This window comes from Poromitra crassiceps, assembly GCF_964638095.1.
Source record: "Poromitra crassiceps genome assembly, chromosome: 7".
Taxonomy (NCBI): Eukaryota; Metazoa; Chordata; class Actinopteri; order Beryciformes; family Melamphaidae; genus Poromitra; species Poromitra crassiceps.
Window position 1 is genome coordinate 31468039 of NC_139628.1, and position 22065 is coordinate 31490103.

The following is a 22065-nucleotide window of genomic DNA, read 5'->3' on the forward strand; positions in this document are numbered from 1 at the left end:
ACATTTTATCCAGTTCAATGTTTGTACCTCTCTTGATAATCCAATAGTTACTGTTTTATCTGCTTTGTACCACCTCTCTTTTGTAATGAAATCTCTTTCAATATGCATGTGGAATATCCAGGGCCTAAAGTCTTCAACCTTTGGGCTGAAGAGTTTAGCCCCAGAACTCAAAACAAACCTTAAAGATGTCGACATCATCATTCTGCAAGAGACATGGTGTAAAGCTGACACTGTCACCCACTGTCCCAATGATTATAGAGAAATAATAGTACCATCTCAGAAACACAGCAACACTAAGAGAGGTAGAGAATCCGGAGGATTAATTATTTGGTATAAATCTGACCTACATAATCAAATTGACCCGCTAAAAATTGGCAAATATTACATATGGTTAAAACTAAAGAAAGAGCTCCTTTTAACAGAAAAGGATTTGTTTATCTGTGCGATATATATCCCCCCCTCCGAATCCCCCTACTTCTCAGAGGACATCTTCCCCACACTTGAAGCAGAAACATGCCATTTCCAGGCCCAGGGAAATGTGCTCATCTGTGGGGACACAAATGCACGCACAGGAGCACTCAACGACCTCACAGATCCACAAGGAGACAAATACACGTCTAATGAAAATGTATCTCACACTTTCACTCTCCCCCTCAGGAACAATAGTGACCCGGTCGTCAACAAGAGCGGAAGGGAGCTCCTGCAGATCTGTCAGAGCCTCAGTCTGTACCTTGTCAATGGTAGGGTACGGGGAGACAGCCTTGGTAGATTCACCTACTGCTCACCTCTTGGCCACAGTACTGTAGATTATATGATCACAGACCTTGACCCTTCCTCTCTCAGCTCATTCACTGTCAAACCACTAACCCCTCTGTCTGATCACAGCCAAATTACCCTGTTTATTCAAAGATCACACATTACATTGGCACACACACAACCCAGTAAGCTGTACAACATCAGAAAAGCATACAGATGGGACCAAAACAGTGCAGAACAATACCAGAAAGCAATTGATACCCCAAAAGTCCAAACACTTTTAGACAACTTTCTGGATCTCACACACACTTGCAGTAAAGGAAGCCTAAATCTCGCAGTAAACAATATTAACAATATATTCAGACAAACAGCAAATCAGGCACAACTGAAATTGACCACAAACAAACCAAAAACTGCAACAAATAACAACTGGTTTGATACGAATTGTAAAACTATTAGGAAAAAACTTAGAATGCTATCAAACCAAAAACATAGAGACCCCCAAAATGCTGATATCCGCTTTCTTTACTGTGAGACCCTAAAACTCTACAAACGTACGCTCAGACAAAAAAAACAACAATATAACAAACAGCAACTGACACTAATTGAGGAGGCAATCAACACAAACACCTTTTGGCAACACTGGAAACACCTAAACAAACCCCAACACCAGGAATTGGCAATACAGAACAGTGACATCTGGACAAATCATTTTAAAGCATTATACCACACTGTTCCCACTGGTGTGAACACAGAGCAATCTCAAATCCATGAGAAATTGACTCAATTGGAGCTAGCAATAAAAAACAACCAGAATCCATTAGACTCCCCAATTATTGAGCAGGAACTGCTTAAGAAACTGCAGGCTCTCAAACCTAAAAAAGCTTGTGGACCTGACGGCATCTTGAACGAGATGCTAAAAAACATGAACAAGAAATTCCAATTGGCTATATTAAAACTATTCAATATGGTTCTGAGTGTAGGTTATTTTCCTGACATCTGGAATCATGGACTTATAACGCCAATCTATAAAAACGGAGACAAATTTGACCCTAATAATTACCGGGGCATCTGTGTGAACAGTAATCTGGGGAAGGTTTTCTGTAGTATTATGAATGCCAGACTTCTGAACTTCCTTACCGAGCACAATGTCTTGAGCAAAAGCCAAATTGGATTTACACCAAAACAACGCACAACCGATCATATTTACACCCTACATACCCTAATTGATAAATATATAAACCAAAATAAAACCAAAATGTATGCCTGTTTTATTGACTTCCAAAAAGCTTTTGATTCTATTTGGCATGTAGGACTGTTCTACAAAGTTATTGAGAGTGGTGTAGGGGGTAAAACATATGATATTATTAAATCAATGTATTCTGGCAATATGTGCAGCATAAAAATTGGCAAAAAAAGAACTGAATTCTTTACCCAAGGGCGAGGCGTTCGTCAGGGCTGTAACCTTAGCCCTGCACTCTTCAACATCTACATTAATGAATTGGCTACTATAATACAAAACTCCTCTGTCCCCGGTGTAAGTCTCCACAATCAGGTGGTGAAATGCCTACTCTTTGCAGATGACCTGGTTCTGCTGTCCCCCACAGCAGATGGCCTACAGCAGAGCCTGGATCTGTTAGAGCATTACTGTCAGACCTGGGCCCTGACAGTAAACCCCAAAAAGACCAAAATTATGATATTCCAAAAACGATCCAGATCTCAGGATGCTCGACCAAAATTCTCAATTGGAACAAAACATGTAGAGTACTGCACACACTACACCTATCTAGGATTAAAACTAAGTTCAACTGGACATTTTAATGATGCAGTTCATGAGTTGAGAGAGAAAGCACGCCGGGCTTTCTATGCCATAAAGAAAAATATACAGACAGAAATACCAATTCGAGTTTGGCTAAAATTAATTGGGTGTGTTATTGAACCAATCGCACTCTATGGCAGTGAGGTGTGGGGTCCACTTACAAAACAAGACTTTACCCAATGGGATAAACACCCCATTGAGACCCTGCATGCAGAGTTCTGTAAGATTCTCCTTCATGTCCAGAGGAAAGCTACAAACAATGCATGCAGGGCCGAATTAGGCCAATACCCCCTAATACAAAAAATACAAAAAAGAGCAATTAAATTTTGGACACACCTAAAACAAAGTGACCCCCTCTCGTACCATTACCAAGCCCTGCAATGTCAAGAGCTGAGCAATAGGAGCACCCTTACCCAACTGATCCTGAGGCTGAGTCCACAAACCTGCTCTCTTAACACAGCCCAGGAACAGAACACATCACCAATCAGACTCAATCAAATTACAAAACAGTTCAAACTGAACTACCTCACCTATTGGCAAACACAAACAAAAGCACAGAGCAAAATGCAGTGCTATCTGGCTCTAAATCGACAGTACACCATAGCAGATTATTTGAGCATGGTGACTGATCAACAACTCAAAAGAACCTTGACAAAGTACAGACTGAGTGAGCACAGCCTTGCTATTGAAAAGGGGAGACACAGGAAAACCTGGCTCCCTGCAGAGCAAAGGCTTTGCAGTCATTGCACCCTCAGTGAACCTGAGACAGAGCTACACTTTCTCACCAAATGTGAAAAATATAAACATGTTAGAGAAGCACATTTTAAAAGATTTGAACTAATAACAAAAGGTTTCCTTAACCTATTAGACACAGAAAAACTACCAGTCCTACTAGGGGAGGACTCAAAGAGCTGTGCGTTAGCAGCAGTCTATGTTGCTGCCTGCCATAGACTGAGGGACAGTGAGTGACAGTCACCTGACACACGTTGCTGTTAGAGCATATCTGACAACAGACCATCTTTAATGTTCTTTGTTCCTTGTTGTTGCTACATCTAACAACACATCACCTGTTTGTCTTGTAGTTTGTTTCTTTGTTATCCTTTGTTCTTTTGATTGCCTCTCTATGGCCTATATGACAACACATCATTAATTTGTCTGGTAGTTTGCTACTCAAAGGATGTTGCTGCTATATCTGACAACAGATCTTTTTTTCTTTTTTTTTTCTTGTAGTTTCTTTGCTATTCAAAGAATGTTATTTGATGTTGCTACTATATCTGACAACAGATCATTCGTTAGTCTTGTAGTATGTTAGTATATAGTATATAGTAAGTTTTCTAATTAATGTTTAGCTGTTCATATCTAATCGCTTGCTTTGGCAATATGTACAGTGTACGTCATGCTAATAAAGCCATTTGAATTGAATTGAATTGAATTGAATTGAATTGAATTGAATTGAATTGAATTGAATTGAGAGAGACAGAGAGAGACAGAGAGAGAGACAGAGAGAGACAGAGAGAGAGACAGAGAGAGACAGAGAGAGAGACCGAGAGAGACAGAGAGAGAGACAGAGAGAGGAGGAGAAAGAGACAAAGACAGAGACAAAGAGAGAGACAGAGAGAGAGAGACAAAGAGAGAGACAGAGAGAGAGACAGAGAGAGGAGAAAGAGAGAGACAGAGAGAGACAGAGAGAGAGACAGAGAGACAGAGACAGAGAGAGAGACAGAGAGAGACAGAGAGAGAGACAGAGAGACAGAGACAGAGAGAGAGACAGAGAGAGAGAGACAGAGAGACAGAGACAGAGAGAGAGACAGAGAGAGAGAGAGAGACAGAGAGACAGAGACAGAGAGGAGAAAGAGAGAGGAGGAGAAAGGGAAAGAATGCAGACAGATGAGAATGACAGCAAAATATTGCACTGACCACATAATACATTTCCCTCACAGCAGGGAGCCCCAGAGTTGCCAGTTGAGGCAGATTTAAGCAAAGTGAAGCTCCCAATGATTAGATCTCAATACAACGGAAAAATGTGCGTGTGGTCAAAAAAGAGGACATGGTCTCCTAGTCAAACAAGTTGTCTTCTCCTCCGTCTGTGTGTGTGTGTGGCCAAACACACTGATGTAAACACAGCCATACTGCAGCAGGCCCACGCCGTTAGCTGCGGCAGCGAGGGCTATCGATAATGACAAGTTATTTACCAGTGCTGCGGCAATGGGACTGAGGCGGAATAGGAATTGAATATGCATCAAATGTCCAAATAAACACGAGCGGTTGGTCTAATGTATTTTGCGATGGGACATTCCCACATCTGAGGCAGCTGGAGTTCCTGTTTGCACCGAGTTTAATCAAGAACTTCAAATGGTCGCGTTTAAATATTGGATTGGATTTTGTTGGAGACGAGGGGCGAGCAGTTAGTTACAGCAACCAGAAGCACACATGTGAAAGAGTTCAACCAAATCGCAGACAGTCCCCATTAAGGCCGCGATCACAGATGACGTCTTTCTGTGACCGCACCTGCGCTTTTCTGTCCCTTTTTTGGATTATATTATGATGACATCTTCACCTTTACTTGACGGTTCAAAGTAGAGACAAACAGAAAGGAGAGAGAGAGAGAGGGGGGGGGGTGTGGCATGCGATGAAGGTCCTGTGGCGGATTGGAACCCGGGACGTTGCGGGCGCCACATGGCGCGCGCCCTAGACCACTGAGCCACCAGGGCGGCGCCCCACTTTTTCCACCTCATTTCAAATGGGTCTGGCAGGTGCACTGCCTATCTTCTCCAAGCCGCGCGGCTCGCATTTTGGACACGCTGAACAAGCCGGCCGAAGTGCCGCACGCACAGTCAGGAGAAATCAGCTCTTGAAACGGTCGCTCTGGAGGCGGAGCTCTCGGACAAGAGGACAAACTCATCGCCGTGGCGTTTTAAACGAGCGGAAGAATCGCCAACGTCGTTGTCTTGTACGTTTTTTATTTTCAATGGTACGCCTCCCCATCTGGTCGCAGTTCCAGAAGGCGACGGAATAAATTGAGCCATTTCAGTGACAGATCCGTTTAATTCTCTGAGAAAAGTTAAAAACACACACATGCAGGTCGAGTCCGGCAGGTGCAGAGCTGGAGAGAGGCTGGAACAGTGAATAAATAAAACGGCTCATCTGATGAAGAGCAGTCTGCTTGTCTGATGAAGAGCAGTCTGCTCGAAACGTCACCAGCAACGGTGCAATACATATTTTCACTGGAGCCCATGCAGTGTGCGAGCCGTTTAATTCTCTGCCAAAGCATCAAGACACAATCAACATTCAACATCACTACTCCTGAATAATACAATAATACAGTAATACAATACATACAATGCAATAATAATAATAATACTACACGTGAATTATGAAACATTGAGATTGAGACACATCAGTGTCCGTGTGTGTGTGTAGGTCACTCACTGTCCCTCAGGTTGTGGCATGTTGAGACAGATTGGGCAGACAGGTAAGCCCTGTCTCCTTCTCTTAGGCTAGGACTAGCTTTAATTTGGAGGAATCATATCGACGCAAATGAGGAATTAGTCTTTGTGCAGTACGCAGCGCAGCGATCACAGCAATAGCAGAAGATGGAGCAAACCGTAAACAATCTCATATTATAATATATATAAAAAAGATGCAAAGTAAAAGTCCTAAAGTGATGTATACGTTGGTCCAGTCCAGTTGGTCCAGAATGCGCACACGGTTTGAGTTTTCAGAGTTTATCTACAAAGATTGCCTTTGTTTCTCTGGTGTACAGTAAACTTAACATGTTGCATTTGATGGACAGTTTTATTGCCTTACAGGACCATGAAGGCATCGTTTGATTTGAGCCTGTGTGGAACCAAACCCGTATTATCCCTGGCAGTGTTGTGCCCACTGAACCACAGGGGGAGGCAAACCTCTAACCTTGACAGTGTTACAAGCAGCACAACTTCATGCAAACATATTTGAATCTAGTTGGAAACACAACACAACAAACGCTGTCAGTCAAAGCTTCACGACGCCATAACAAACTGATTCACAACTCCTGGAAGGGATTGGACACGCTACATAACATGCTCCGCGTCTATCCAGGAACCTGTCAATCAAACGGATGGCCAGTCAGGGCAGCCAAAAGTCAAGGGGGCGGGGTCACAGCAAAAAAATGTGATACTAATGTAGAACACCCTAGAATTTGGTGTTCCATCAACTAAGTCACTGAACGAATGAAGAGAATGAGAATGGTTTTCAGGATGCATCTGCAGGGATAAAGGCGCTTATTCTGCTTCATCAATGATTGAATAGTAACACAATATAAAAGGAACCTACTTGACTGTGTTAAAAGTTCAAAAGACGAAAAAAAGTAAAAATTACTCATAGTCCACCTCTAATTCATCATAAAAGAAGCAGTTGCCAGTTTTGTTTTGCAATAACCTCACAGTTTGCAGTGCTGGTTCTCCGTTTTAGCTTTCAGACACACTGTTCTTGTTCAAATTCATCACTAAAGAATCACAAAAACAACGTCTGAATTGGATTTTGGGTTGTGTTTTCTGTCTCAGTGAAAACCGCAACCTTGACATGCACACAGCATCGGCACAAGCAATGAATCAATTTCAAACCAAATCTGGTCTAACAGTAGACTAGACACCAGGGTTGGAGGTTAAATTGCTTTGGTCAGTGGGCTGGTGGACCGGTGAAGTTACAGTACATCTACTTTCACTACTGCATGTTGCATGTTGATGGAGTAGTAAGGTGGACAGGCCGTCCTGTAACCGGAAGGACACAAGTTTGATGCCCACAGCAGCCAATGTGTCCATCAGCAGCCAGGTGTCTTTGAGCAAGAAACTGAACACCAGTCATGCTCACTCACTGTAAGTCACTCTGGATGAGAGTAAGGTCTTAAGTGATGCTGAACTTTGGCAGTATATTGAGTTGTATATCTTCCTTCATGATAAAACACAAAATCTGTGATGCTCTGTTATGTGTCGCTCCAGTAGAGGAGACTGGAGAACAACTCGTTTCTCTCTCGCCATTAACTGCTATCGTCTGGAGGAACAGGTCCAACAAACATGGACAAATCAGAACCTGCCAGTATAGAGAAACACATTTACAGTTTGGTAAATGCAGTATTTTTTCTTTGTTCCATGTTTTCTTTTCGGTTTCCTCTGATGGGATTCCGGTGTTACTGTACACTTCAGAATGTGCTTTATGCCCGTTCCTTTATGTGCTAGGCGTGGTGGTTTTGACTGCTCCTCCATACAATGGCAGTGAATGAGAGAGAGAGACAAAGCAATGGCCCAATCTCCTCTACTGGAGCAACAGAGAAGCACAGCTTGTCAGGTTTTATCATGGAGGAAGAAACACAAGCCAAGATAGGATTAAACTTCAACAGCAAAGCACCAATATGGATAGTGGTATGGCTATCGATAGCAGCTGATGATGCAGAGAAGCTTGGCTGCTCACACATAGCGTGTTTTGCATGGAAACAGCTCTGCCTGGAGCGCTTTTTGTGAAGAGATTTAAAGCGGATGAGAGGTCAGTAATCAGCTGCAGCCACGCCCCCGCTCGCTCACTCTCACTTGCCCACTCGCTCGCTCACTCACTGCGCTAGCTTGCGGTTAGCCTTTAGCATGCACACTGCAGTCCACATTTCATTTTGCACGCAGCTAAAACACGAGCGGTAACGTTCGTTAACGTTAATGACCTGAAACTGTCGAGAGCGCCCAAATGGCGAAGTCCTTGCTCTTACTGCTAACAACATTTAACGTCCAACTTACAGGTTAGCTCTTCTAGCAGACAATAGTTTTGTGGAACAAGCAACGGCTTACAAGTCACATGTTCCGTATAACCCATACAGCCTTTATGATCGCTGTTACAGTCACATCAATTCACTGATTACAACTTCTCTCTGCCCACCGGCCGTTAGCTTGCATTGTACTGATGGTGCGTTCAAGCTCCAATCAGTAAAAATGAGTATTGGCCGATCATGATATGTTCAAATGTAATCTTGGAAAATATAAATAAACTAAAGAAAAGGACTAAAACCCATCATTTTGTTTTCTGTGAATTAAACAAGTTTAAATGCATAAAAAAGACGCAAATCAGTCGACCCCTTAACGACTCATATCGGTACGCAGTATCAGCAAGTACTGACATTTAAGTACTTGTACTTGGTCTGAAAAAAGTGCTATCGGTGGATCCCTACTTTAAATGCAACCACGTTTGACCAGATAGTCTTTTAGAGTAACCTACTGTAGGACCTTCTAAAAGACAGTTGTTTGACCAGATAGTCTTTTAGAGTAGCCTACTGTAGGACCTTCTAAAAGACAGTTGTTTGACCAGATAGTCTTTTAGAGTAACATACTGTAGGACCTTCTAAAAGACAGTTGTTTGACCAGATAGTCTTTTAGAGTAGCCTACTGTAGGACCTTCTAAAAGACAGTTGTTTGACCAGATAGTCTTTTAGAGTAGCCTACTGTAGGACCTTCTAAAAGACAGTTGTTTGACCAGATAGTCTTTTAGAGTAGCCTACTGTAGGACCTTCTAAAAGACAGTTGTTTGACCAGATAGTCTTTTAGAGTAGCCTACTGTAGGACCTTCTAAAAGACAGTTGTTTGACCAGATAGTCTTTTAGAGTAGCCTACTGTAGGACCTTCTAAAAGACAGTTGTTTGACCAGATAGTCTTTTAGAGTAGCCTACTGTAGGACCTTCTAAAAGACAGTTGTTTGACCAGATAGTCTTTTAGAGTAGCCTACTGTAGGACCTTCTAAAAGACAGTTGTTTGACCAGATAGTCTTTTAGAGTAGCCTACTGTAGGACCTTCTAAAAGACAGTTGTTTGACCAGATAGTCTTTTAGAGTAGCCTACTGTAGGACCTTCTAAAAGACAGTTGTTTGACCAGATAGTCTTTTAGAGTAGCCTACTGTAGGACCTTCTAAAAGACAGTTGTTTGACCAGATAGTCTTTTAGAGTAGCCTACTGTAGGACCTTCTAAAAGACAGTTGTTTGACCAGATAGTCTTTTAGAGTAACATACTGTAGGACCTTCTAAAAGACAGTTGCCTGCTGAAGGGAAAAGCTGCAGCATTGGGCAGACTGGGCAGAAACTGGGCCATAAAAAACACAGGTCCAGGCGAGCGTGCATCACCCACTTCCCATCCCACGTGCTGGTTGGTCAGTTCTCAAAGGGTCAAAGGTGAAAGGTTAACAACAAGGTCAGTGGGGGGAAAGTCAACACCACTCTGTTAGCATGAGAACCCAGGTACTCACCGGCAAGGTAGCGTGTTCTATGGGAGCTCCCTATGGTGAGAGACATAAACCGGCACATTGAGCGGATGGCAAAACAGTAAGAGGAGTATAACACGTTATTAAAGGGGGAGAAATGCCGTTTGTTTATTTCCTGTAAGAAAACGGAGGGAATACCAGGGCTTTATGGCATTACAGCATTTAATCAAATGACTGAGGGCACTGGCCAGCCATCTAGATAACATGATAACCCCTGAGATAATGCTAAGCTGGGGTTTAACTGTTGTTAGTACAATGTGCTAAAGCACCGTAGCAAATTAATTAAATCCTGGAGACACAGAGGCGAAACGGCAAACCAGTCGTTGCATAACGGTAAGTTGATCAAGGAGCTCATTAGCTGCAAAGTTGGCGTATTATGTTCAGAAATCCATCCACATTTTCGAGTTTTCACATTTTCACTCCTGATTCTCTCTCATTGCTACTCTGGGCCATCTCCACATATGAGCTTCATTCAATTAGGAATATTTTGTGAGCACTAAAGTCTGTGAAGAGTATTAGGAGGTCTTGGCTATGGCAACATTTTCCCCTCGAGTCTGAATCGGAATGGTGTGTGTGTGTGTGTGTGTGTGTGTGTGTGTGTGTGTGTGCGTGCGCGCGCGTGCGTGTGTGTTTAAGAAATTGAGACCTGCGAGTCCGCTGACCTTTTTTCTCACTCGTTTGCATCCAAGTAGCTACAGAGCTGTTAAAACAACCACATAAGTGTGTACACACACACACACACACACACACAACACAACACAACACACACACACACACACACACAACACACATACATACACACACACTATGCGGAGTCTTGATAGAATGTTGCTGTGTCATGGTGATCCTTCACTCCATAAATATCGGTGGTGGGTCACCGATAGGATCTGTGTGTGTGTGTGTGTGTGTGCGTGTGTGCGTGTGTGTGTGTGCGTGTGTGTGCGTGCGTGTGTGTGTGTGTGCGTGCGTGTGCGCGTGTGTGTGTGCGTGTGCGTGCGTGTGTGTGTGTGTGCGTGTGCGTGTGTGCGTGCGTGTGTGCGTGCGTGCGTGTGTGTGTGCGTGCGTGTGCGTGCTTGTTGTTTTCTTGCATAAGAATAACTTGCATAATAATAATAACTTTCAGTCATAAAAAAAACATAAAATAAACATTTGGTCGTGAATTCTTGGTGTCTCTCCAATATCTGTCCTGCACCTCAAATCTTCTCTGGCCCCCCTCTGAGCACTGGAGCCTCCCAGCCTCTGCTGCTCTACTGGAATTCTATTGCCTCCTATCTAGGGATGCACATTTTGATCAATTTCCTTTCATCGATTAATTTGTCAGGTTAACGATCAATTAATCATTATATTAAAAGCTGCTTTTGACATAGAAAATAGAAAATGCAGGGTTTGACACCTGTCTTTAGGCCGACCCAACAAGTTGATCCACCAACTAAACGTCCTGCATTAGCTGTCATTGTGCTTGTGGACGTGTGATGTTTCAACATTGTATTAAAATGTTTCCAATGATGACTGTTGTCTTTTTTAATTCTCGCACCCTGGACTTTCTGTCTGCTAGCTTGGCTTTCTTCTTCCTCCGTATGAGCAGTGAAAGTTACATTTTGCCCTTGTGGTGTTAAATCATTTCAGAAAAGAAAAGAAAAATTATAAAATAGCACATAGCCTACATTGTCGCTTAATCGGTTAACATATCGTTCGATCGCTCAAATTCTTAATGATAGATTCATCGATTGTCGATGAATCATTAACATCCCTACTCCTATCCTCTTCACATGTTCACAGTTTCTACCCCTTACTTTCTCCTTCTCTGTCTTTCTCTTATTGGAATCTGTGGTAGTAGTATGGCGGTGGTCGTATAGAAGCAGCTGCTGTAATCGTAGTAGTGGCAAGTGGCGTTCAATAGCATTTGGTTCTATTCTTTCTTCCATCAACCCTCCTCTAGTCGATCCCCTTCAGTGGTATCCAGTTATAATCTGTAACTCTATTCTGTGATGACCTCTCATCCCCAAGGGTCAAACCACCCAGCTATTTAGATCCATAGCATCTGATCTACTTAGGAGGCCCCGACACTGGCACTGAGTGTGTGTGTGTGTGTGTGTGTGTGTGTGTGTGTGTGTGTGTGTGTGTGTGTGTGTGTGTCGGGGTCATGTCCAGGTCTGGGGGGCCGTGGGGAAAGCCTCTTACGAGGCTGGAAAACACTTAGCTCAGCCACCGTGTGTGTGCGGCCTCATGGCCTTTGTGATCGGCTTGGATCAAATCTGTGTGTGTGTGTGTGACCTCCTTAAAACTGACCCACGCACACAGAGAGAGAGAGAGAGAGAGAGAGAGAGAGAGAGAGAGAGAGAGAGTGTGTATGGGTGTGTAGTAGGCTTATAAGAACTATACATGTGCGTACAATCATCTTATAAGAACACAGAGAGGGCGACACCAATTAAGCATAATGTGTGTTTTTGAGTGGTATCTGTGTATATGGACAGACTGTATGTCCTCGTACTGTATATGAGCAGCGCGGGGAACATGTTACCTTAATGTAACTTTTTTTATGACTATTTTACCAGCTTTAAAATGACATGATGGCTGAGTGGTCATAATTGGTGACCTGCCAAAGAGTATACAAACTTACCATCAGCAGCAGGGCTTTCACAGACTAGTCGACTATCAACTATCAAAAACCACTAGTCGACACTGTGCATCATAGTCGACTAATCGTTCATCTGTGGGTTTTAAAGATACACAATATAAATAAATAAATTTAACATAGATTTGTTCGAACACTCATTTCTACATGATGCCATGTTAAATAAATATAATTTAAGATGTTTAGAGAGGGAAAGACTCTCTGTTGTTACTGCAGTCAAACAGTGGCTATCTCCAGCTCAGACAGGTTGCTGGGTTTTAGCGGCTCATTTGTAAACCGAGGACGCTTCTATTTCACATTGGTCCCGCCTACATTAGTTAACACTTTACTGGCTCTTTTTTCCTCATTATATTTTGGGGCATCTTTGCCTTTATTGGGTAGGACAGTAGGCACACAGGAAGGGTGAGGAGAGAGAGAGAGAGAGAGAGAGGGGTTGACATGCAGCAAGGGACCACGGGTCGGATTCGAACCCGGGTCGGCCGCGCGAAGCCTTTGCGGTACGCTCTCTACCAGGTGAGCCACCGGGACGCCCTTTTGACGATAATTGATCATTTAGATTGGGTGAAAAAATATGATATATCCCGCGATATTACTACTGCTACTTTTTGGCAGTAGTCGGTGACTACTACAATTCAGTAGTCGTGAATGCCCTACTCAACCGCCATCATTTACCAGCATTAGGGTGATGGAAATGAATCATGTACAGTATAGTGATTATGTAAGGGTTAATGCACGACGAGGTGTCCATTATCAGAAATGAATGGACCACGTGGAGGCGTGAACCGTCCAAGGTTCATGCCTCAGACGGAGCATATATGCTGGAACCTCGGACTCGCTCGCTCGGAGTAGACTAAAAAACATCTGAAGCTTTCTATGTTGGAGTCCAGGTATGTTTTTTTTTTTTTTTTTTTTTTATGTTTTTTTCCCGATTTTTTATCCCATTTTTATCCCCCGTTTAGTGCTCATTTGAATTACTCAATCCTGGTTGCTACTCCATCCTCTGCCGATCTGGGGAGAGCCGAGACTGATTCCATGCATCCTCCGAGACATGGGCAGTCAAGTCAGCCGCTTCTTTTCACCTGCCCGAGGAAACTTCACCGGTAGGACATAGCACGTGGGAGGTTCACGCTATTCCAACCAGTTCCCCTCCCTCTGAACAGGCGCCCTTAACGATCAGAGGAGGAACCATATAAGCAACCAGGATGTTGCATGTTTTTGTGAAGGGGGTTCCTATATGAAGGAGACCCCCGGGAGGCACGGGGAGAACATGCAAACTCCACACAGAAAGGCCATTTTGCCGACCCCCACCCGGGTGGTGGGCACTCGAGGACATGCGGACGGGCACGCATTCCTTCAGTGTTCACATCGGCCCAGGTGGGAATCGAACCCACGACCTTCGAGCTGTGAGGCGATAGTGCTTACCACTGCACCACCGTACCTCCCGTCCAGGTATGTTTTTGTATAAGGACGTCTCTCAGTGTGTTGCTGTTAACTGCCCATTTCGTTGTTTTCTTTTTGTTGATCTCCTCTTTTTCCTCTTCGACTTGATTTGTGTCAGTGATAGAGGCAGCGCGTGCTCTTGCAAAGCGCCTGGCTGGCTTGCTGCAAAGTTGTAAACAGAGCTGGTTTGACAGTTGACAGCTGAGAGCCGGCTTCTGTCAGCTGACAACATCAGCAGATCTCCGAAAACTACAGATTTCTAAATAGCTGTTATTTTAATAAACTGAGCACACAGGGGTAATCTAAATAGTTATTTTTTAGTTATTTTTGATGGACTAATTTTTTTTCTAAACTTATAAAAGTGCCATATTAACCCTTACGGTGGTATAGGGCTCTGTCGTGATCCTGGCGCATTGATATGAACGATGAACAGACCTGACTGGAACTACTTAGCTTGGTGTACATTATCACTGTACATTATCACAAATTAATGGACACCCGGCAGCCAATCAGAATCGAGTATTCACCCAGACCATGGTATAATTGAAATGTATTGCTTCCTTGTGAGGACCCAGCAAAGACTAGTTGTCGCTAATTTGGCAGCTAATGGAGACCCTAATAAAACATATCATAACTTAAATTTCTACAATTAATAATCTCAAATATTGGCACAATAGGCCATATTGAGACATTGCATTTCATTGAGAAAGACCATTATAGACGTACATACTCCAAACGATGTGTGATGCAACATTATTTTGTTCCTGAAGTCATTCGGATGAATAATTGTGATTACAATATGGGGATTTTCATCTCAGTCATACACACTAAGCACACAGTGTACTGTGTGTGTGTGTGTGTGTGTGTGTGTGTGTGTGTGTGTGTGTGTGTGTGTGTGTGTGTGTGTGTGCGCGTGCGTGCGTGCGTGCGTGTAGAATCTCATTAGCTCCAGGCTAGAGTCAATAGCTTGAGCCACAGTGTAATCCTGGGCTGCTGACCTAACCAGCTAACCCCTAAATGAGCTTAAGGACGCCCACATTAGCCGTCTAACCCCTAACGAGGCCCGTGTTAACGATCTAACCCCTAACGAGCTGATGCTAACGAGCTAAAGCAGATTGTCATGCCCTGTGACGTGCCATGCTGATATGCACACAGAGCGGTACGTACAGTAGGCACATGGCTTATAAAACACAAACACACACATATTACTGTATCTGCATGCCATGCACACATACAGCAAACACATACACCAAACATAGGCAGAAAAAGACTAGATAAACACACAGTTTGCACAAATCACACAGACACACACACACTCCCACGCTCACACACAGGTCCAAGGATCAAGTTTACAGATATAATATGTGTCTTTATACAACAGTTAGTTCCGGCCAAGCAATTTGCTTCGACAAGAGGTATTCCAGCCATTCTGATATTTCAGTATAACATCACGGGCGCTTAACTGTGTTTAGAACACGGCTCTCTCGAATACTCGATTCTGATTGGTCAATCAACAATATTCACCGGTCATTATTTCTCGACAACCGACCGCTGCTCTGCCACACCTGGATTAAACAGTTGATAAGAGCTTTTTGTCAGCAAACACTACTAATTAGGCCAACCAGTTGCAGCTGTGGTGTCTTGTGTGCCAATTACGAATGAAACCGCTTTGTCGTTGAAAACGCTATTAAAAAATCTATTTGAATAATTATTTTTGGCAGATTATTGAATGATTTAGTTGTAGGCCGTGTTCTAAGCGGGATAATGTATATTGAGGCGGTGATTACTGGGAAATAATGACCTTCAGGTGATGATTAAGCCCTCCGCTGCGCGTCGGGCTCAATCATCACCTGTCGGTCATTATTTCCCCCGTAATCACCGCCTCAATATACATTATCCCTTACGTATATCACTCTGCTTCACAGCTGTAATCTTGATTAGGCTGAGTTCAAACAGTATTCACTCACCTAGCAGGGACAGCGATATGGATACATTTGACTTTACTTATGAACGGTAAGCTGAAATCATCCGTGCTAACCTCAAAGTAGCTAACGTTAGCTTAGCTAGCTTGCATTCGGGAAACAACAGGCAGCGAGTTCACCTGTTGTTGCTTTGCAACTTCTGGTAGTGCACTCCCTGAACTATGGTACTTTTTGTTGGCAGAGACAAATAACAGACAGAAAACACCTGTCAAATCACTTTAAAATGTGATTACGACTTGAGGAATAGCTTCGTTAAATACTGTACAACCGTTGTATAAAAGCAATATCACACTCGAAGTCCTACTGTTGGACTGTAATATTGTCACGGTTGTGATCCCCTACGACCGAATCACAGCAGTGACGATATCACAGTACAACGGCACTGCCTCTCATGTGATATTGCTTAATTATCAGCTTGAGGTGTGTGTGTGTGTGTGTGTGTGTGTGTGTGTGTGTGTGTGTGCGTGCGCGTGCGTGTGTGCGTGCGTGCATGTACTAACAGGCAGGTTCGTGAAGACACTGAAGGTGCTCCTCAGGAAAGCGATCAGGTCGGTCAGGTAGTCGCTGGGAGTCAAGGTCCCGCCCCCCTGCACCGCGGCCGTCCAATCGTAGTCAGCCAGCTGCAGGAACTGGTCGATCTTGGCGTTCAGATTGGTGTAGATCTCCGCTTCGGCCGAGTGACGGGCGTCCTGCGGGGGGAGACCTTAAAGGTTAGATGAATTCATCAGCAGATGATGGTGCAATGTTAAAATTAAGACTAATGTAACATCAACATGTTGGAAGTTTGAACTGTTGTCAATAGAAATAAAAATAAAACTTGCATCCAAATAAATGATTTCTCCATCTTTCTTTCCCTCTTTCCACCAGCATCTGCTGCAGATCAGAAACTCTTTCACCTTTTAATCTGCTTTTTCACTCCAAGGACCCCTAAACTGACACAATTAGACCACAGACTCCCATTTGATAAGATTTTGTCCCAGGGTCCACCATCTGATAAGATTTGATCAGTCTCTCTCCCTCTCCACTGATTGTTCTGTTTGTTTGTTTGTTTGTTTGTTTGTTTAATGTAATTTGTCTTGTCTGATTATTTTCCCTTAGTTTTAGTTAATTACGGTAATCATGTACCTTAAAGGGATATTATTTTAAGTTTTTAATACTCTTATCAAAATAGGAGTGGACAAATGTATGTGTATGCAAATGTATGTGTATTATTATTGGATCAATCTAAAACAATGACAAATCTATTGTCCAGAATAATTCTCCAAAATAAATATATAAAAAAAAAATATATATATATATATATATATATAATATACATACATACATACATTATATATATATATATATATATATATATATATATATATATATATATATATATATGCTGAAATCATAACATGGCAAGCTCAAGCCCAACAAGCAACAACTGATGGGCATATTGAAAGGCAAGTGATAATTCAAAACTAGATAGATCAATGATATTTCTCCAAGCGTGGGCAGGAGCAGTGGACAGACCTTTTGCCTGCTGAGGGGCTTACATTAGCCTACATTAGTTAGCCCTTTACCGACTGTTTTTGTGACCGCTTTGATGAGAATTTCAGACAGATCAGAAATTTCCTGACGGACGATGCTGCCCTGATGTTCCTACACTCTATGATTTTTTCCCACATTGACTACTGCTTAATGAGCTGGTCGTTGGCATGTAAAACAGCTCTTAAGCCGATTGAATCTCTACTTAAAAAAACCCTAAAGATCTTCGATAAAAAAACAATCTTCGCCCATATTTGTAACATTATAAAGAAGCATGATTTCCTTGATTTTGACCATTTTAAAACTTTTAGACAGGCCTGTTTTGTTTTTAAGTGTCTCCATGGTCTCGCCCCACCCCCTCTGGGAGAGTTTTTTAAACGGAGGTCCGTGGAGGGCATGACCACCAGGGCGTGTCTAAGAGGAGACTGCGAGCTGGGCCATAGACGCACCGCTTTGGGGAAGAACGTCCTGTCCATTGTGGGCAGAAAGATATGGAACAGTCTCCCGGCCACAGTTAGGGAATGCCCCACCTACCCTACTTTTAAAGTCAAAATCAAGGAATGGCTCAAAACGACACAACAGTGCACCCATAATTAATAGCCTTCTCTTGGACATTTTATTTTTTTATCATTTTATTATCTTATCTGTTTGTGTGTATTGCTTTTATTCTGTGTATGTATTGTTATCCCTTGTGTATGTTTTTTTTACCCCTTGTGCATTTTTATTATTTTGTTTTTTTATTCCCGTATTCTGTATTTATCCTGTAGTTTTTAGCTGTTTATGTTCCGAGGACTGCGGGTGAAAATTAGCTTCGGCTAACCCCGGCACTTTTACCGTTGTCACATATGGATGATTCTGTACGTGTATAACTGTTTTATTAATGTGCACTGTCCTGTCTAAATAAACAATAAAGTAAAGTAAGTAAAGTAAAGTAAGTGAGTAAGAATTGATCATTTTTATTGGGTGGAAAAAATACGATATATCTCCGGGATGGAATAGTCGATGACTTTTTGGGAGTAGTCAATGACTACTAAATTGCATTAGTGGTGGACACCCTAGTCTGTGGGTGTGTACCTACCTTGAAGGTAGAGGTCCCGTACAGCTGGGTAGCGTTGGCCGTGTCAGGGGGGACGTTGGTGATGTTTGATATAAACTCCTCCAGGTAGTGACACGACTGCTCCAGGTGGGTGGTGTTAATGATCACCTGCACCAGCTACACAAAAAGCAAACAGGTACAAAATAACGCTTGGGGATGTTTGATGTTCTAAACATCATGGTGTGAAAAGGGCTTATGATGACCTGACCCAACCATAAATATGATGACATATGATCATCAGCATGGCACCTTACCATTATACGGACTAGTTGTGAAATATTGTCTATTTACAGCTAGCAGGCTCATTGTAATGAGCATCTCGTCCAACTAAATGATAAGTCTGGATAGAGGGAAAGAAAGTCAGCAAGCAGCATCTGTAGGGCCTAGGGAGTGAAATTCCCCTTTCATTTTTCTATTGATGTTTGGTAAACTCCTCATAAACAGAGTTTCACTTGGACAAACCAAGGCATTCAGGTACAGTATGAGGTGAACATGTGACTCGGACCAAAAAAGAACAAAGAAAGAAAAGGGGGGGGGGGGGGGGATTCACTCGCTTCGGTCCCATGTGGAACCCAGAATAGGACATGACTTATTGGTGTCAAGGTTCACTATTTTTGCGAAGACAATGAGTTGAAAAGTTAGACACAAAAAAGCACAAGTTACATTGAATTTGTGCAATCGCTATTAGTTCCTTCCCTTTGAGAGAGATTATTATAAGCTTCAAGCTACATTTGTGTCGTGTAACACACACACGCACAGTCGCACGCACACACACACACACACACACACAGAGTACCTCTGCCAGGCCGACGTTCTTCTTCTTGATGGCGTACTGCAGACAGTGGCTGAGGGTTCTGGTCAACAACAGGTTGGTCGACTTGCGGATCATATCATCTACCTCTGTGGAACTGAGGACACACACACACACACACACACACACACACACACACACACACACACACACACACACACACACACAAGATATTCAACAATTTAACCTTTTTAATCAAATTACATACTGAATATCCTATAATAACAGCAGTGTGTCACTGAGAAAGGTTGATGCCTCTGCCTCTTATGCATGCTAATAAACAGTGTATGTGAAGCTTTCAATGTTAGGAAACAGCCTAAATATCCACCCAACTTGAATGAATATTATTCTAAGTACCGTATGACACTGTTTCAAATCTCTTGAGGTAGCGGCTAGATGATGGACAATCAGAACCATTTTATAAGAAAGTACTAAACTAAACTATGTTTATTTCGTGTGAGTTTGTAACTAACTACTGAGCCCCATATACATATACTGTATGTATTTTCAGAAATCTCTTCTTTCTTTTGTTCTTTGTCGGTGACATTTGATATCTATATTCTATTTGTAAAGCCTAATTTAGGCTTTTTCACACTACATGCTCTTAGCCCGGGGCTATCTAAGCCCTGGGCTAAAATTAGGGCTAAGATAGCCCCAGGCTAACTTAGCCCCGTTTCACACTGGCCACTTTTAGCCCTGCTGTGTTTAGATGGAAAGTCAGGGATAAACCTGCTCCAGAGCAGGGCCAGCTAGCCGGGGCTGAAGTCGGGGTTAGCCCACTTTGGAGTGGGCCAGGATTGTGCAAGTGTGAAAGCTTTCTTAGCCCTGGGCTTGTTTGTCTGTCTAAATGCCTCTATATTGCACTGCACCAACCAAAGTCCAGTCAAATGTATGTCCAATTTCATCAACTTAGCGAAGGTCTTCATGTCAGACGACTCTTAGAATCAAAAGATGGAAAGGAAAACACACTCATCCTCCAACTTACAGAACCCCATCCAAGCTACGGGTCTTTAGAGTGCTACTGAAGCTACGGGTCTTTAGAGTGCTACTGAAGCTACGGGTCTTTAGAGCGCTACAAAAACAACCACCTAACTCTGAATCTCACTAAGACTGTATCTATGTGTTTCTCCATAAGAAGGAGAGCACAAGACAGTCTCATAATACAAATAGATCAAGAGGAAATAAAAGAGGTCAACGATTTTAAATTCTTAGGTGTCATCTTGGATTCTCAACTCAAATTTGACAAACATGTGAAAAAAATATGCAAAACAGTCAAGATCAATTTGAACTGCTTTAGAATGATAAGACATTACATACCTCTCAAGGCAGCTCAACTGTTCATGCATGCCATGATATTTTCTCACTTATCTTACTGTGTAACTGTATGGGCCCAGGCTTCACAGGCAACTGTCAAACCTGTCACATCACTGTACAAACAGGCACTGAAAATAATGGATCGAAAACAAATGAAATGGCATCACTGTAAAATTCTACACAAGTACAAGCTGCTCAGTTTTGACAGCTTCATTAAGTTTTCATTTGTCAAATTGATTTTTAAATGTGTGAATAATCTCGTCCCAGCCGTACTTTCACCATATGTCACAAAAATAAACAGCAATAGAATTGCCACAAGGGGATCAGCGAATGGCAATTGTAGAGTGGCCCAACGCAAAACTACCTTCGGTCAGTCATCCTTTTCAGTAAAAGGGATACACATGTGGAATTCCCTACCAACAGAAATAAAAATGCAAACTAATCTGAAAAGCTTTAATGAAAAGGTGAAACACTGGCTGAAGCAAAATCAAACCTGCGACCATTGATTACTGATGTAGTGGTGTAATTCTACTGTAAATCTTGTATGATGTAGTAGCATAATTTTACTGTAAATTTTGTATGATCGTGTCACAATTTTTATGTTTGCACTTTGTTTAGATTATGTTTTTTATTAGAAAAGCCTACCCAGGGACAGGGATTGCAAATTAGCCTTGGCTAGATATCCTATATGCATCGCATATGTTTCATGTTCTTGTAACTTGTTACAATGATTCTTGCATTGTCCCTGACAAATAAACGAATAAATAAAAAATAAAAAAATACTGAAGCTACGGGTCTTTAGAGCGCTACTGAAGCTACGGGTCTTTAGAGCGCTACTGAAGCTACGGGTCTTTAGAGCGCTACTGAAGCTACGGGTCTTTAGAGCTACTGAAGCTACGGGTCTTTAGAGCGCTACTGAAGCTACGGGTCTTTAGAGCGCTACTGAAGCTACGGGTCTTTAGAGCGCTACTGAAGCTACGGGTCTTTAGAGCGCTACTGAAGCTACGGGTCTTTAGAGCGCTACTGAAGCTACGGGTCTTTAGAGCGCTACTGAAGCTACGGGTCTTTAGAGCGCTACTGAAGCTACGGGTCTTTAGAGCGCTACTGAAGCTACGGGTCTTTAGAGCGCTACTGAAGCTACAGGTCTTTAGAGCGCTACTGAAGCTACGGGTCTTTAGAGCGCTACTGAAGCTACGGGTCTTTAGAGCGCTACTGAAGCTACGGGTCTTTAGAGCGCTACTGAAGCTACGGGTGTTTAGAGCGCTACTGAAGCTACGGGTCTTTAGAGCGCTACTGAAGCTACGGGTGTTTAGAGCGCTACTGAAGCTACGGGTCTTTAGAGCGCTACTGAAGCTACGGGTCTTTAGAGCGCTACTGAAGCTACGGGTCTTTAGAGCGCTACTGAAGCTACGG

The 22065-nt window shown here is 42.7% G+C and overlaps 1 protein-coding gene across 1 annotated transcript in view; it reads right to left on the minus strand.

Moving 5' to 3' along the window:
• Positions 1 to 22065, minus strand: part of LOC310779534 (exocyst complex component 6B-like) — a gene marked incomplete at its 5' end in the record, with an annotated part of 119475 nt that overhangs the window by 75454 nt on the left and 21956 nt on the right. The window contains 3 exons of the mRNA XM_083640060.1: positions 16402 to 16590; positions 18510 to 18644; positions 19324 to 19435. Coding sequence (XP_083496186.1) covers positions 16402 to 16590; positions 18510 to 18644; positions 19324 to 19435 — 436 coding nt within the window. The remainder of the gene's footprint in view (positions 1 to 16401; positions 16591 to 18509; positions 18645 to 19323; positions 19436 to 22065) is intronic.